We start from the raw sequence: 15,801 nt of genomic DNA on the forward strand, positions 1-15,801 counted from the left end.
TGTGACGCGAGACTTCAAGTGACGAGGGCCTCAAAGACTACACGAAGCAACCGCCATAATGTCGTTTACCACAAGCAGAAGCGCAAGCATTTGCCACCGCCAGGGCTGGAGAGTCAGGGCACGGCATGATCTCGCGATAGGTGCTTAGACGCGAGCTGCGCCCACGAGAATGTCATTTCGCGCGCTGAAACTGAGCGCCATTTACCCTGACGATTGACGGCGCTGCTAGCCAATGAAATGCAAAGAGTGGGAGAAAAAAGGCCAATAGCGATAACGACTTGTAAAATCAGGCGGGATATCAAAGTCTTGAAGAATTACTCATTGAAAGAAGCCAACAAGCTTGTTGAGTTGGGCTTGTTGGAGCTGTTGAGAAGTTACAGGGGTTAAACGAACAAGTTCACCATTTTCTATTTTTTCACGTGGACGCACAAACAGGTAACGTGTTGTTCCGTGTTGATGAACACTTCTCAATTCGTTCTTGATATTCAAAGCCAGTGCCGAGCATAGCAAGGTTAGCTCATTTATTATATTGACTTACCACGGCGGACGGATGTGAAACTCGCCAAGTTTTCCCGAGCTTGCTGCGGCTTTTTTCTAGCTGTGGAACGAAAACGTATATTAGTCTACTGGCTAATATACCGCCTTTTAAACTTTTGTGTTAGTCACTTTTTTTTGTAAGGTTAAACTTCGTAATGAATTCGGGTGAATCTTGCTATGCTATCGCAAGTTGCTTACGGTTACGTACTAATGATTAGGAATGCTGTAATCTACTGGCTTCGCCACATGCACGCTTTCCCTGAAAGCGAAACAAATGGGTCACTTTAAGAAAGGTACCCTTTTGCCATTCATTAACTATGCATTCAAAAATGACTTCCAGGTGCACGATAACGTGAAATACAACATTGATTGTGGAATTGAGCTATTCTATTGTTACTTGTCCTCTGCTTTTGATGTAGCGAACCACGCGAGACTGGTTGTCAAAGTGGACGCCAAACACCCTACGAGGTGTTTTACAGCACCATGCGCCCATACATAGACCGTCGCGTACTCTATTGTTGTTATGTTTTCATCAGCATGGAAGGTAATATTTAGGTACGTTTTATTTTCAGAGCGACGCCACATTGTCTGCTAGCGCTCCCTCGCGTCCGGATGTGCTTGCTTTTAAAATAATTGGGCGTGGCCAGCAGCAGTTTCCCGCACTGTATTTAAATGAGGTTGTTCCTCCCTTTGTGATGTGCAGAAGTGACAGGCCCTCCCCCCCAATAGTATCACTGCACTGTACATTGTCCAATTAATGACAGTGGTCACTTATCCACAATACCTGTATACCTACAAAGTTCAGATTCTCACTGTATCATTCAAGGCACTATAACACTTCTAATGGAAATATCAAACATTCTGTTCAGTGCTAATACCATTTATGGTGGGGAATACATTCCAGACCCACACGCAATAGGTGGAAATCTGTGATATTGAGAGACCATATACCGGTAAAAACGATTTTCAGTGGTTTTAGCCGCCCAGCATGCTTTTAAAAATTTTAACTTGTTAAAACACACTAACTTTAAAAGTGCTTCTCTGGGAGGAAGCCCCTTTCAACAGAATCCTTATTAAACTTTAAGACATTTCAGCTAAGTCACTGATGGTATAGTGGTACATTCGTGTGACTTCGTTCCAGGCAGCATGGGTTCAGTTCCTGCTCAGAATGGTTGTCTGTCTCTATGTGCCCTGCGACTGACTGGCAATCAGTTCAGGGTGTCGTCTGTCTTTCAACCTGAAGTAAACTGGGATAGGCTTCAGCGCTCAATGACCCTGAATAGGATAAGCGGTGTCGAGAATGGATGGATGGACATTTCAACTGTTAAATGTAACGTCAATAAATTAACACAAATGTTGTCTTTGTGCTTGATATTTTACATCAAAATTGTCACTGATTGAACATGAATAAAAGTTGCTGTGTCCTTACAACATTAACCTTGTCCACTAAAATGTAAAGAACATTGTATCCTACATACTTTTGGCAAGCAAAATATGCCTGTCTACAACGTCAGGCTTTAGGCATGCCGTTACATGTTACGATGCCACCCCCTACAGTGATAATTAATGTGCCAATTGTAGCAAGGATGCAGTAGATACAATTGGTATTTTTTGACTTTATTATTCAGCTGCGGGAAGTTTATTTTAGGCTGCGTACACCATTGAAGTGGATCAATATCAGTAAATCACTTCTTTTGCAATGTATGAAATGGACAGCACGTTGTTTGACTGCAACTTTCCTCCACCAAGCTCCTTTCTTGTTATACACAAAACAATGTGTATAATGATTCCTGCTCAAGTCTGTTTTTTAGTGAGCATTTCTGAGCATCAATAGCGGTGCATCCCTACTGCATACTGTAAAAACCCATAAAGCTGTGGTGGATGCTGTAGCATTCTGTTGAAAATAACTGAATATCTTTTATTTTTTTAGATTTATTTCAGTGGGTGTTGTGAGACGCTAAGTGGGAAATTGTTTTTCATCTAATCTGTAGTCAATCTCAATGCAGGGCAGCTGCAATGTGGATTCAAGTGAGAACAATGGATGGCAAAGAAACCCACCGGGTGGATTCGTTGTCCAAACTTACAAAGGTGGACGAGTTGCGTCTGAAGATATCGGACCTCTTCAATGTGGAGCCGGAGAGACAGAGGCTGTTCTACCGTGGCAAGCAGGTGAGGTGAAATCACACTTGAGTTAAGGAATGTTTTGATGTAGACTCTTGCATGCAATGCGAGTCTGTACTGGATTATCTGTTGTGATTAGTGTCACCATGTTCTTAATTATTTTCTTTAGATGGAGGATGGACACACAATATTTGACTACAACGTGGGCCTTAACGACATAGTGCAATTGCTTATTAGACAGAACACACCCCTTGTTGAAGTTGCCAAAAACAAGGACAAAGAAGCTGAGCTTTCTGACTCTGATTCTGGCTGCGGCTCAACCCAGGGTGAGTCTGACAAGAGCTCGACTCATGGTGAGATGGAGGTTCAGACTGCTAGTACCTCTGCCCAAACAAGCACCCCGGAGGTCCAGGATCCCGGCTTCGGGTTTTACAAGGTAGGTTAGCTTGTATTTGTTGTTTCATCATGAACATGCTTGCTGTCTGTACAGACTTAAAAAAAAAAAAAAAAAAAAAAAAAAAAAAAAAACAGGTGCATACCTTAGATCTCAGGTTGGTAGGGTTGGGCATCGTTTGAATTTGAGGGATTCCGGTCCCCTCTCCGGTTCCTTATTTCAATTCCGTTTCCAAACGATTCTCGATTCTGATTCTTTTAGGGGGCTGGGTCAAAAGAGTTTCCATGGTTTAAATAAAGGGTAACCAAATTCTAAACATTTTTCTTAGCAGCCTGCAGCATAGACTAAAATTAACAATTGACTCGGGGTTCTTTATAACCAGTATCAAAATAAAACCTAGGAACTAAAAGGCAATGTGTGTGGAACTAACCCAATTGACTTATTCATTATTTATTTTAGCAAAACGTTAAATATAGCATTTGTTAAAAGTTATTTGCGACTGTTTTGTCACATCAAATGGTTTGTATGTGCAAGTTTTAACTTGACTTCCTGTTTTAAGCTTGTAGCCTTTTATTTTGAAGGGTATGCACCGGAATTCAGCATTTTGGCACGAAAGGAAACGTCACACGACACCGGTGAATTTTGAAAATGAAAGTAAAATTAGACGGCAAGAAAAGGAGTAATGAATGGAACCAAATGCTCTAAAACGTTGATTCCTTGACCTACCCACCGATGGGGCACAAGGTTAGTGTTTGTGATACTGTGAGACAACGTTTGTGAATTTTTTTTCCCCCAATTCATTGTGATGTAAAGTTGCTAGTTTGGCCTTTTGAAGTTTTAGCTCAATGTTAAGCTTATATTTTTTTTGTCTGTCAGCAGCTCCATGCTAAAAACCATCAGTGCAATAGTGCAACCCACCTTTTAACTTATTAGCTGCCTCAATGTTCGCATTGATGTATTTTATTGTTTCACACTCACCGATTGACTGGGAGTTGACTTCCCAGAAGTTCCGCACGGTGTAGGCTGAGGCTGGGAGGGGAGGGAGCGCGTCAGACTTCTACACATCGTGAAAGCCTCCTTTGCACAATCTGTATATGAAAATACAATTTGTATCATCTTATTCCAAGTGTTGCACTGACGCAACTGGTAATTTATTTTAACAAAGTTAAACACTTTTTTTGCCGCCGCCGTTGGGCACAAGCATGTCTTCGTGTGTGTTCTTCATTGGTTTTCCCTGCTGCTTCGTTGTTTTTCGCCACTTTCTTCTTCAGGATCGGCGGACTGTAGGCATTGAAACTGCAAACGTAAAGTTTTAAATTTGAACGATTCTGGGAGAACCGGAATGTTAGTCCCGGTTCTAATTGATTCTCGATGTCCAACCCTCCATGTTGGACACCTGCCTGGTTTTATTTCAGGAAAAGGCATGTGTATTGTTTAACTGTGCAGCCTTATACATTCAGTAGTGTATATTTTTGGCAGACCGTATTTCGATGATTTGTTTGTCCTATGCGTGCCAGAAAAGCATACGGCACTCTTAATTTGAGCTAGGAATGGGCATTTTACTAAATGTCCTTGATTGACCAACGAAAATAAACATACACGTATACAAAATTACAAATAAATTGTAATTTTAAGAAGCTTTTTTTGTCTTCACTTGGTAAGTGTATGTTTACATCGTTTATTTAAAAAAAAAAAAAAAAGTTTTTACAATTATTTAACAATTAGAAATGTTTTGTATCAAAATAAGAGGCAGCCAAACTAAGCCTCCCAACATTAAACGTACACAGCACAAAAATAAAATGCCTACAATTTACTGGTTGTGTGGCACTCCATTTTGCTCCCATTGCTTCAAGCCACAAATTGATTATCATACCCATCCCTTGTAATGCCATCACCTGGTTTAGACTTTTCTATTAAATCTTTTCTTCATTCTTTTTTCAAGGTTAATGAAATGGTGGATGCAAGGGACTTGAATATGGGGGCGTGGTTTGAGGCCCAGATTGTGAATGTCACCAAGAGCCCCAAGTTTCCCAAAGAGGATGTGGTTGAGATGGAGGACGAACAGGAGGAGATACTGTACCACGTGAAATATGACGAGTAAGCTTAAATGTGAAAAGTTAACTCAAACACTTGAATCAACGCTCCTTGAACTACAAAGCTGAGTTGGATAGCCTGTAAAAACAGAAACCCCCCTTTTCCTGGGTGACAATAGGCTCTTTGCACGTAATCTCCTGTGTTGCCGAAATATATGGCTAATACTTTTCCGGTTTTGATAAATTGCGTTATTCAACGTGCAATGTTTACAGGACTTGCCCAAACTCTAACCATCACAGATGTACATCCTCTTTGTAAGTCCTCCCTCAAAGCACTGAGCAGCAATTTACAGAAGGGCTTAAAGATCTATGCCTCTTCTTGCATCTACAGATATGAACAATAAGTCAGTATTCTTCCTAACTTTGTGGTTACGTTAGATATAGGTTATCAATATGCTTAAAAAAACACTCCCGGTTAGTACTTGAATATGTATGTGGTATTGTATTAATGTTGTTATGAAAAGGTTATTTAAGCAGAAAATGCCAAACATTGTGTTGCAAGTGTATTTAATTTATTATTATTATTTTTAAATCTGTTTGGCATTATCAGTGTAAAATAAAGGCAAGACAGACAAGCATAGTCTGTACAGCCACTTCGCATCTGCTTCAGATCCGTAAATAAGCATGAAAAAACTCACGATGTGACTGTAGAGGAGCTTGACATTGTGGGTATCTTTTCCATACCTTGTGTAGAATCTAAATGTCATCCAAATGTAGAGTTAAGATTGAGTTTCTTGATCTCTTTCTTTAATGAGTTAATTCTTTTTATTTTGAAGTTTCAATCTACTGCTTTGTCCAGGAGAGCAGGTTCTAGGGCAGACCAATACACATAATCATGAGTGAGTTAAACATCGCTGGGAAATCCGTGGTTGCTTAAAAAGTTGTTTAAAAGGGCTGCACAATAATTTTAATCATGATTGCGATTTTGGCTGCCGCGATTAAATGAGCCTGATTGCCGGCGATTTTTACATTTAGAAACACTATTACTGATTGTTGTAGCGGCTGCTTTGACTTCAACTTTTCAGCTGGCCTTACCGCAATGAAAAAAACGGCGGGAGTAAATGGAGAGGTTTGCGACGGTGCACAAGTGACCAATGGTCGAGCAGAATAATGGAGATATACCGGTCCTTGACAATTCATAATATTGACGTGGATTTTCAAATGAAAAGTCAGTGCTTACAGCCTAATGTTATTGCCTTCTATGCATTAACTGTATTTGCTTCCATTCATTTGAAATTAGTGATTGCACTTTATTAATTGCATATTTATTCAGTTGTCTCCTGGTAAAGTAGAATTTTTTGGGGGAGGAGGAATATACATTTTTTTTATCTATCATTTATTCTTCTCTAAAGATTAATTTTGCACTAAAAACTGTTACATATTGTTTGTTGAAAAGTAATGCAATAAAAAAAAAATTTCCTCACGAAGAATAATCGTGATTACAATATTGATCAAAATAATCATGATTATTATTTGGCCATAGTCGTGCAGTCCTACCATTTAACTATGATGACGATGTGCACATAGGAACACAACAATGTTCATGGTATTATGTTGCGTTTGGAATTAAAAAAAATCTACGAATACACAGCTGTCAAAGTTCGCCAAACTGAGAGAGGGTAAACTGTATTCTGCACAAAGGACATGATGTCACGGTGCTATGTGCAAAGAGCCCATTCTTGTTGTGTTGAGCAATTACACACATTTACACTTCAATCCTTTGATGCTACTGAACGACAGTAGTAGTTGGCCTCATTTTGTATCTTTCAATAAACCCTATACCTCCCTCCCTTAAAAGACCCTTATGTGTGGATGAGTTACAAATTTGTTAATCTGAGGGGAACCGTTATGAGTGGTGACGACCTGTTACTTAGTATGACCAACAGTGAATATTTTCCATTAAAGTTACCCAGAGAATGGAGTGATCCCGTTTCTGGCTAAGGATGTACGCCCAAGGGCCCGGACTGTTCACCAGTGGCACGAGTTGGAGCCTGGTATGATCGTTATGGTCAACTACAATCCAGATGATCCGAAGGAGCGTGGCTATTGGTATGATGCTGAAATCCAGAGGAAAAGGGAGACGCGCACCGTGCGAGAGATTTACGCTAAGATTATTCTAGGGTGAGTTCAATGTTGTGAAAATTGATGTTTATGTTTGCAAATTATATATTTTTGTAACCGTTTCATGTGTTCATTGATGCACAGATGCATAGATGTACTTTATTCCCATGAGGGAATATGGATCTCAAGATGCAGGATAGTTTTATTGAAATCTCAAGCTTTGGTGCTAATATTTCAAGTTCCTAAGTTTGTGTTGTGCTGTATTGTTGTGAACAAATGAGACTGTTGAAATAATTTGTTTCATTTTGTTTTTGTTGCAGAGATGCAGGGGACTCTCTCAATGACTGCAGGATCATGTTTGTGACTGAAATTTACAAAATTGAGGAGCCTGGTTCTCAAAGTCCTATACCGGCTGGATCTGAGAGCCCACTGAAAAGTGAGATTCACCAGTATTCACTAGAGATTCATTAGTATTTTGAAATTCAAAGTGGGACCAAAGTAACAAAGGCTACCATCAGTAACACACTACGCCGCCAGGGACTCAAATCCTGCAGTGCCAGATGTGTCCTCCTGCTTAAGCCAGTACATGTCCGGGCCTGTCTGAAGTTTGCTAGAGAGTATTTGGATGATCCAGAAGAGGATTGAGAGAATGTCATATGGTCAGATGAAACCAAAATAGAACTTTTTGGTAGTCGCTGTGACTGATCAGTCGCGGGGATGTCTCCGCCAGCGGGATAGGGGTCTTAGGCTGCATTATAAGAAAATATTTTTGTCTTCCAGGATTAAGTGGACCTGAGTGCAAGCGCTGCAAGGATGATCCTGATAAAAACTGCCGCTGGTGTAATTGTAACATTTGCGGCATCAAGCAAGATCCTGACAAACAGCTTTTGTGTGACGAATGTGACCTGGCCTATCACACATACTGCCTGAACCCACCACTCACCACCATCCCAGAAGATGAAGACTGGTCAGTATGATCAAAGTGTTCTTTCTTTTGAATTTGTAACTTTGTAACATTTCCTGTTTGACTCGACCAGGTACTGTCCAAATTGCCGCAATGACTCGAATGAAGTTGTGCTCGCTGGAGAGAAGCTGAAGGAGAGTAAGAAAAAAGCTAAGATGGCTTCTGCCAGCTCTTCAAGCCAGAGGGACTGGGGCAAGGTGAGTCTATGACTTGAATCTGTCTCTCTAATTATTGAAACATGCAAGGTTGCTACTCGATACTGATAGCACTGAAGCTTCAATACATGGTTCAGAAATTGAACTCCAATTCCATAGAACCAGTGCTTCAAAGCTTGCTTCAAATCACGTGACGTGATGTTAGAAGTGGTAACTGCTGCATTTCCTGAATGAATCACCTGACTGTTTCGGTTATCAGGTGATAAGTTAAATAGTTTTGTAGGAGGAGCACTTGTCGATTTTGTTTTATAGCAGGAATAGTCACATTGTCAGCTAGCTCAGTCGGTAGAGCATCAGTGCTGTATTGTAAGTCTCAGGTTTGATCGTAAAAAAAAAAGACTTTTTGTTGCTCATATTTATGTCCATTTATATAGGGTTAGGGTTACCCTCATCTATTCCAAGCAGGAAATGTTATACAAAATGAATAAATCCCCCACTTGAATATACGATTAAAACAGTCCCATCCATTCTCTTCATTTCGCTTTAAATTTGCTGCATTTGGGAAGCCAGCACGTACATCGAGTGACCTGTTGTTTTCCTCTTAGTCAACAAACAAACTATACTGTACATGTGTTCCATTGAGGTTCTTAGTGACCATTCACCCACTTGTTAAACTTTAATGTACTTCCTCCGTTCCCTCCTCTTTATATGCTGTCAGTTTTCTTTTAGAGACCGTAAGAATACTCGATAATGTAAAATATCACATCGTTAAAGCAATGTTCACGATCACCCAGGCAGAGACATTTTTCCCTAGAACTCTCATTGCACACGTTCATCAATCTTTATTAATAGAACATGATATTCAGAGAGTGTGTGTGTGTGTCAAAGATTTTTCAAAGAGGTTTTAAATCCACTGCACCCTTGCTTTTCGCCAGGAGAGGTCACTGTAACTGAGTAATTGCACCCATGGATGACATTGAGTGTGAGCTTCTATTTGAACGCTGAAGGCAAACGGTTGCACAGATAGTGAGTCGCCAACTGGAAAAAATATAAACGCTTAACTCGACTATCACCACCTCAGCATCACTATTTAAAATATGAAGTTGTTCAACCTCTTGTTGCTCCACTGATAAATCTCATCCCAGTTTTAATTGAAATATCATTCCTTATTACGTTATTGAAATGACTTTCTAGACAATAGTGTGCATTGGTACGGTAGGTAGAGTACAAAGATTTGTCTTGACATAATGTTGACTGTCCTCTCCTCAGGGAATGGCCTGTGTTGGTCGAACCACGCAGTGTACCATTGTCCCATCAAACCACTATGGCCCAATCCCTGGTGTTCCTGTTGGCTCATTGTGGAAGTTCAGAGTTCAGGTCAGTCTATCAAGCCTGCAGCTGATGCATGAGGAAATGCGCAAGGGTGTGCGAGAGCAATATAAGCGCTAAAAAAAATTGCCCCTGATTCTAGTATTCATGAGCGAATATTAGAATCAGGGGCTATTTTATGCTGAAAGTTTGTGTGGTTTTCAATTCCAGTATCTGCCAGTATTATTATTATTTTTTTGATTCCAGGTTAGTGAGGCTGGCGTCCACAGGCCACACGTAGCTGGGATCCACGGCAGGAGCAATGATGGTGCCTACTCTCTGGTCTTGGCAGGAGGCTATGAAGATGATGTGGTATGTTTAATTCTTTGAACAGTAGCAATGCCCAAAAATAGTAATACCTGTAAACGGTATACTTTAAAGCAAGCCAGATAATGTTGCCATTTTCATTACGGTGTAACTAAACTTAGGTATGGACTTTCTCTGTATGTTTTGTCTTTGTGTTATAGGATGATGGGAATGAGTTTACTTACACTGGTTCTGGAGGACGAGATCTGTCTGGGAACAAGAGGACTGCTGAGCAATCATGTGATCAGACACTTACCCACATGAACCGGTATGTTTCTTGTATGCTCTACCTTACTTTGTCGAAATCTCTGTAAGCCACATATAACATTTATATAGCCTATTGTAATTTGCTATGGTCTTCTCCAGTGCACTTGCTCTCAACTGCAATGTTCCTGTCAATGACAAGAATGGTGCTCAGGCAAAGAACTGGAAGGATGGGAAGCCAGTCAGAGTGGTTCGCAGCTGGAAGGGTTGCAAGCACAGTAAATACTGTCCTAAGGAAGGAAACCGATATGACGGAATTTACAAGGTAATATTAAAATTTATAACGCTTCCTGCATCTAGCAGTTATTTCATGGACTGAATAGTATTGACTTACCGGTATATTTATGTTTCTTTAACTTAAATTCAGATAGCGAAGTACTGGCCTGCCAAAGGAAAATCTGGCTTCTTGGTTTGGCGCTACCTCCTTAAGCGGGATGACGATGAGCCAGCACCATGGAGCAGAGATGGCAAGGAACGCATCAAGAAGCTTGGTCTTGTCATGCAGGTAATGATCACCACACAAAATATCCCTTCAATCTCATTCTATTACCAATATGTTGAGTAGAAAAAAAATATGCATGCAATCTTTGAGGTTCATGACACTGCTGTCTTCCTGGCCTTACTGTTGAATCCACTCAATCTTGTGACAGTATCCTGCAGGTTATCAGAAGGAGAAAGAAAACAAAAATGAAGTGGAAGAAGAGGAGACTCCCAGCAAGGCAAAGAGAAAGAGAGAATCTCAGAGCAGTGGTAGGCTGACTTTCCACATTTGGTCGGTTTAAATGCATATTGTTTAAAGGTCCCACGCCATCAAAATCCTTTTTTTCTGCTGTTTATGCTGTGCATAACATTGGTCAGTGGTCACTAACTGGCGGACTGGGGTTCGGGTCCGGACCCAGAAGCAGTCTCATAAGAACCCACGCCATAGCCAAAAAAAGAGAGGTTATGATTCAAGACATACAGAGCGCTTCTATTTTAAGCGGCGCAGCATTACAGGCTTTACTGTAGTGAGGAACCATACCGACCGATCACATGTGAGTTCAGCATCTCAGGCGCAGCGGTAACCACTGATTGCGCGCAGCCCAGACAGAGAAGAGGAGAAATGTAGCAGGTGAGAGAGAAAGAGACTCGGCGTGGAACTTGAGTTAAAGACGGAGAAACGCCATTATGAAACAAAACATAAAGGTTTGGAACAAAAACATAACCTCTAAACAGCTCAGTTGTTAAGATTTGTCAAATTAAAATACATAAAATTGTTCGAAACTTCACTGTGGTCAATTAAAATGCCAAACAGAAAAGGGGAAACTCACTCTTATTTTCTGAAGTTAAGCACTTTAATTTGAACATGTATACCTTTCTTTTTATTTACCTGCTCTTATTTTGAAATGTGTAGCCCTTCTTTTATTTAGTTGACGAGAGAACACAGTTGTGCTCATATGTTTGATTACCCAGGCAGAATTTGCAAGATGTGTACAATTCTTTAAAGAAAACGTGAAGGACCAGGTGAAACGCACTACATTTATTTTCAAATTAAGATTCAAATTAAACTGTCAGGCATTTCAGAAAAGGACAATCATTAAATAAAACATAACCTTGAAGAAAATAACGATGGTCCTTGTTTAGTCATCAGTAAAAAAAAATAATAAAAAAAATAAAAAACATTTCACAAATTCTGCCAGGGTATGTAAACTTCATGAGCACAACTGTACATATCAGCAGTCGTGTATTTGTTTAGTTCTGTTTACTTGACAATAATAAATTGATTTGACAGAGGTATTGATTACAAGCAGATGTAGACGACTAGTCAGGCTACCTAAATATATATCACATTAAATAAACACTAGATGATCTTCCGGACCTTTGCTTCAAGATATTTTCTTGATCTGGACCTTTCAAAAATTGAGTTGAATACCCCTGACAGAGGTCAAAATCAGTCTGTGCCATGGTTTAAGTTTGACATCTATGCAGTTTGTCGATTGAATGCATAAGGCAATAAATAGGATAAGTTTTGCAAGATGGGTAGATTTGAAATCGCTGTCTTGTGACGTAGCTTTGTCAATTAATATTCAAGTACCTACCCACTTCATGGTTGGTACCCACCCACCCACCCACCCACTGAACTCAGTTGGATATAAAATGGCATTTTCGGGTTTTAAGCAAAGCGAGTCTCAGCCATACAAATAAGATTGCACAGTACATATGTTGTTTACAATACTTAACTATATTGATAATTTTTAATGTAGCTGTGGATTAAATAGTTAAGATTGCATTAATTGTCGCCAGTGATGAATGCACAGGTTCAATTCAAATGAATGGGAAAGGATGATGAGAATAACCTAAAACTATGCCCCTCTTAATTCTCACGCACGTCCTTTCAGGTCACAATTCCTATTAATCGGCCAACAATTCAATGCTTGGTTAATTATGCTCCACAAAGATACTAAAACATCAGAGGAGCCAAACGCGACGTCGCGATGATCACCTGCTCGCCACAGGGCTGCGATAGCGCCAAGGACCAAGCAGAGGAAAGCTGTTTTCTGTATTTAAATTAAGAGTAAGAGTCATCCAATCAGAACAAAGCTTATTTACATATCAAATATTTAAGAGAAATCTGGCCGTCTCAATTGCCAGGTGTAAAAGACTAGCTTGAAAAAGGGCATCCTGGGCATTTCCAACCCAATTTATATTGCTAACTCGATAAAAGTGGAGGGGTTCATGTTTCTTGGGGTCTTGTTCACCAGTGATGGAAGAATGGAACGGGAGATCGACAGGTGGATCGGTGCAGTGTCTGCAGTTATGCGGACTTGGTATCGGTCCGTTGTGGTAAAGAAGGATCTAAGCCAAAAAGCGAACCTCTCAATTTACTGGTCGATCTACGTTCCTACCCAAAGCTCGTGACTGAAAGAACGAGATCCCGGATACAAGCGGCCGAAATGAGTTTCCTCCGCAGGGTGTCCGGGCTCTCCCTTAGAGAGAGTGTGAGAAGCTTGGTCATCCGGGAGGATCTCAGAGTAGAGCCGCTGCTCCTCCACATTGAGAGGAGCCAGATGCGGTGGCTGGGGCATCTGATTCAGAGGCCTCCCGGACGCCTCCCTGGTGAGGTGTCCCGGGCACGTCCCACCGGGAGGGGACCCCGGGGACGACCCAGGACACGCTGGAGAGACTACGTCCTTCGGCTGGGCTGGGAATGCCTCGGGATCCCCCCGGAAGAGCTGGAGGAAGTGGCTGGGGAGAGGGAAGTCTGGGCGTCTCTGCTAAAGCTTCTGCCCCCGCAACCCGACCTTGGATAAGCGGTAGAAAATGGATGGATGGATGGATGGATAAAATGGTACCAGATTATTAAAATATAAAAATGATGCCATGGGATCTTTAACATTTCATTCACTGCAATCATGAAACATCAGTATCTCGTGAATTCCACCTTTGGTGCTAAGTAAATTATATTTTCATTTTCAATCAGTGTCAGGGTAAAAGTGGAAGTATGAAATTGGAATATTACATAATATTTATGGCCTCCTGATATCAAATGTACATCCATTATTTTGAGAAATGTAAATGTTATGCAATGATAACATCCCAAAGGCCAGTTTTATATTGGGACATTTGCAGTAGTAAACTGTATTGGACTGATTAGTAGCCTACAAAACTAAATGTCCTTGTATTCTTTGTAGGAAACAACTGACTAAAAGAAAATTTCAATACTGCCTGTACCACTTCATTTAGTAGTGTCTTTAGAATTCTCCTGTTCTTCTGACAGCATCTCCAAAGAACTCGCCAGCCAAGAGTCCCAAGAAAGTGAAGGTGGAAATTTACAAGTTGTCTGGAGAGCAGAAGGCACTCATCAAGAATGACACACAAAACAAGAAAGTGTGGGATGAAGCCATGGAGTCGCTGTCACTCGGCCCGGTGAGCATTGCTGTCTGTTTCTGCGGAATCACAGGTCCAAGGAAAACACTAGTCTATTGTTATTAAGGCAACAAGGTGGTTTGTTAAAGTGACTGGTCAAGATTCAGGATTACTTTCACAATAGGAGAGGGGGAAACGTTGAATAAAACAAATTGTTAGCAAAAACTATAGTGTTGTAATTATGTTCTCACACATCTGTTTTGCTCCTGCAGAAATTTCTGAACAAAGTTGAAGAGGTTTTCCTCTGCGTTTGCTGCCAAGAAGTGGTGTATCGGCCCATCACCACTGAGTGCCAACACAATGTCTGCAAGGTAATAAAAAAAGTCATGCTTTAAAAAAAAAAGGGGGGGGTGTGATATAAACTACTTATTGACATGATGATGCATTTATTTTGAACATTCAGGAATGCCTTCAGCGTTCCTTCAAAGCAGATGTGTACACCTGCCCGGCCTGCCGACATGACTTGGGCAAAAACTACTCCATGACTGTCAACAAGCCGCTGCAAGAGATCCTAAATCAGTTTTTCCCAGGTTACAGCAATGGACGATGATCACAGGCTCCTGTGACTCAGCCATGGTGGAAACAATGCAAAATGTAAGGGCAAATTTCAGTTAGACAAAGAATCCGTTTCTCTTAATATATTTTTATGATTTATAAATTTGCCGTTTTTGTGGACTTTCATGCTACTGTCTTCCATGATGGTTCTTCAATGATGTGTTGGTAATGAAATTTTTACTGTTATTGCCTGTATCCTTAAGGCATTGCAACCTTAAAATGTGATTTTATAGCTTTTGGTCTAGATTTTGGTCCGTTAACTCATACTTGTTAATTCCACCCAGAAAGGCATGTCAGACAGTGTATTTTTTTTAATTTTATTATTTTTTTATTTAGCACTCCTTAAGAGATGGTTAAGTCATCTTAAGCTATCTTCCCAAATGTCCCCTTTCCCGCAATTATAACAAGGGTAATTTCTTGCTCATAAACTGGCTGTCGCACATTTGATCAGTTAGGCGTCTTCTACTTAAGGATTTTTTTTCTTTTTATAACCCCCCCCTCTTTACCTTGCATTGCTTCTTTTTTTTCTTTCTTTCTTCCACCCTCTAAACCAAGTCCCAACTAGACCGGTTGTCCTGCCAGCATATAAATGGCAATTTGCTTTGACAAAATCACATAATTGGAATTGCACTAACATGCAGAATAAATTAAGATCTATGTTTTGGATTTCCATCTACTGTATTTTCATTGAGTGGTGTTTAAGACTATGTATTTGGATTCTTAGGAACAAGTTTAATTCCAAAGAAAAGTGCTTAGAGTGTGATATAGAACCCCCATTTAGGTATTTGTTGAGTCTAGGAAAGCTCATGTTTTTCTTTTCACCTTTTTATTAATATATTGTTATCCAGTCATTTGCCTCCTTTAGGGACCTCACCTCTTTGAAAACTACGAAATTACTGCATTAAGGAAGTCTTGAAAATGTAGAAAATCCCATACAGTGGTCTTGAATGGGATCATTAATCAACTTGTGTAATTCCTATACTTGCTTGCCTTCTGTGATAATTCTCCATTAATTGCAGTGGCAGTTTGAATATCCACCACCTGTCAGCTGGCCTGTGTTGTTAAGGCCAAGATTTA

The 15,801-nt window shown here is 40.4% G+C and overlaps 1 protein-coding gene across 3 annotated transcripts; it reads left to right on the forward strand.

The window, feature by feature from the left end:
* Nucleotides 1-216: 216 nt before the first annotated feature.
* Nucleotides 217-15,486, forward strand: uhrf1 (ubiquitin-like with PHD and ring finger domains 1). Of its 3 annotated transcripts, none has more exons than XM_061780335.1 (17): nt 217-435; nt 2,529-2,706; nt 2,828-3,094; nt 4,995-5,149; nt 7,051-7,266; nt 7,527-7,642; nt 7,987-8,173; nt 8,244-8,367; nt 9,595-9,702; nt 9,901-10,005; nt 10,161-10,267; nt 10,366-10,528; nt 10,631-10,768; nt 10,914-11,013; nt 14,021-14,169; nt 14,382-14,480; nt 14,573-15,486. In XM_061780335.1, exons 2-17 carry the CDS (start codon nt 2,554-2,556, stop codon nt 14,717-14,719), a joined length of 2,334 nt encoding a protein of 777 aa, XP_061636319.1. In that variant the 5' UTR covers nt 217-435; nt 2,529-2,553; the 3' UTR covers nt 14,720-15,486. The 3 variants fall into 3 exon arrangements, with proteins under 3 accessions (XP_061636319.1, XP_061636318.1, XP_061636320.1); XM_061780334.1 differs by having other exon boundaries at nt 2,544-2,706; XM_061780336.1 differs by lacking the exons at nt 217-435; nt 2,529-2,706; nt 2,828-3,094 and adding an exon at nt 3,656-3,796.
* The last annotated feature ends 315 nt before the right edge of the window (nt 15,487-15,801 follow it).

This window comes from Phyllopteryx taeniolatus, chromosome 7 (genome assembly GCF_024500385.1).
Source record: "Phyllopteryx taeniolatus isolate TA_2022b chromosome 7, UOR_Ptae_1.2, whole genome shotgun sequence".
In the NCBI taxonomy this organism is placed as follows: domain Eukaryota; kingdom Metazoa; phylum Chordata; class Actinopteri; order Syngnathiformes; family Syngnathidae; genus Phyllopteryx; species Phyllopteryx taeniolatus.

What these genes read in the sequence shown, in the direction of transcription:
- uhrf1 (XM_061780335.1), top strand. Translation starts at nt 2,554, where the DNA reads ATGTGGATTCAAGTGAGAACAATGGATGGCAAAGAAACCCACCGGGTG. An exon ending in TACGCTAAGATTATTCTAGG is followed by an intron (nt 7,267 to 7,526) that starts GTGAGTTCAATG and finishes TTTTTGTTGCAG; the next exon opens with AGATGCAGGGGACTCTCTCA. An exon ending in GAGAGAATCTCAGAGCAGTG is followed by an intron (nt 11,014 to 14,020) that starts GTAGGCTGACTT and finishes TTCTTCTGACAG; the next exon opens with CATCTCCAAAGAACTCGCCA.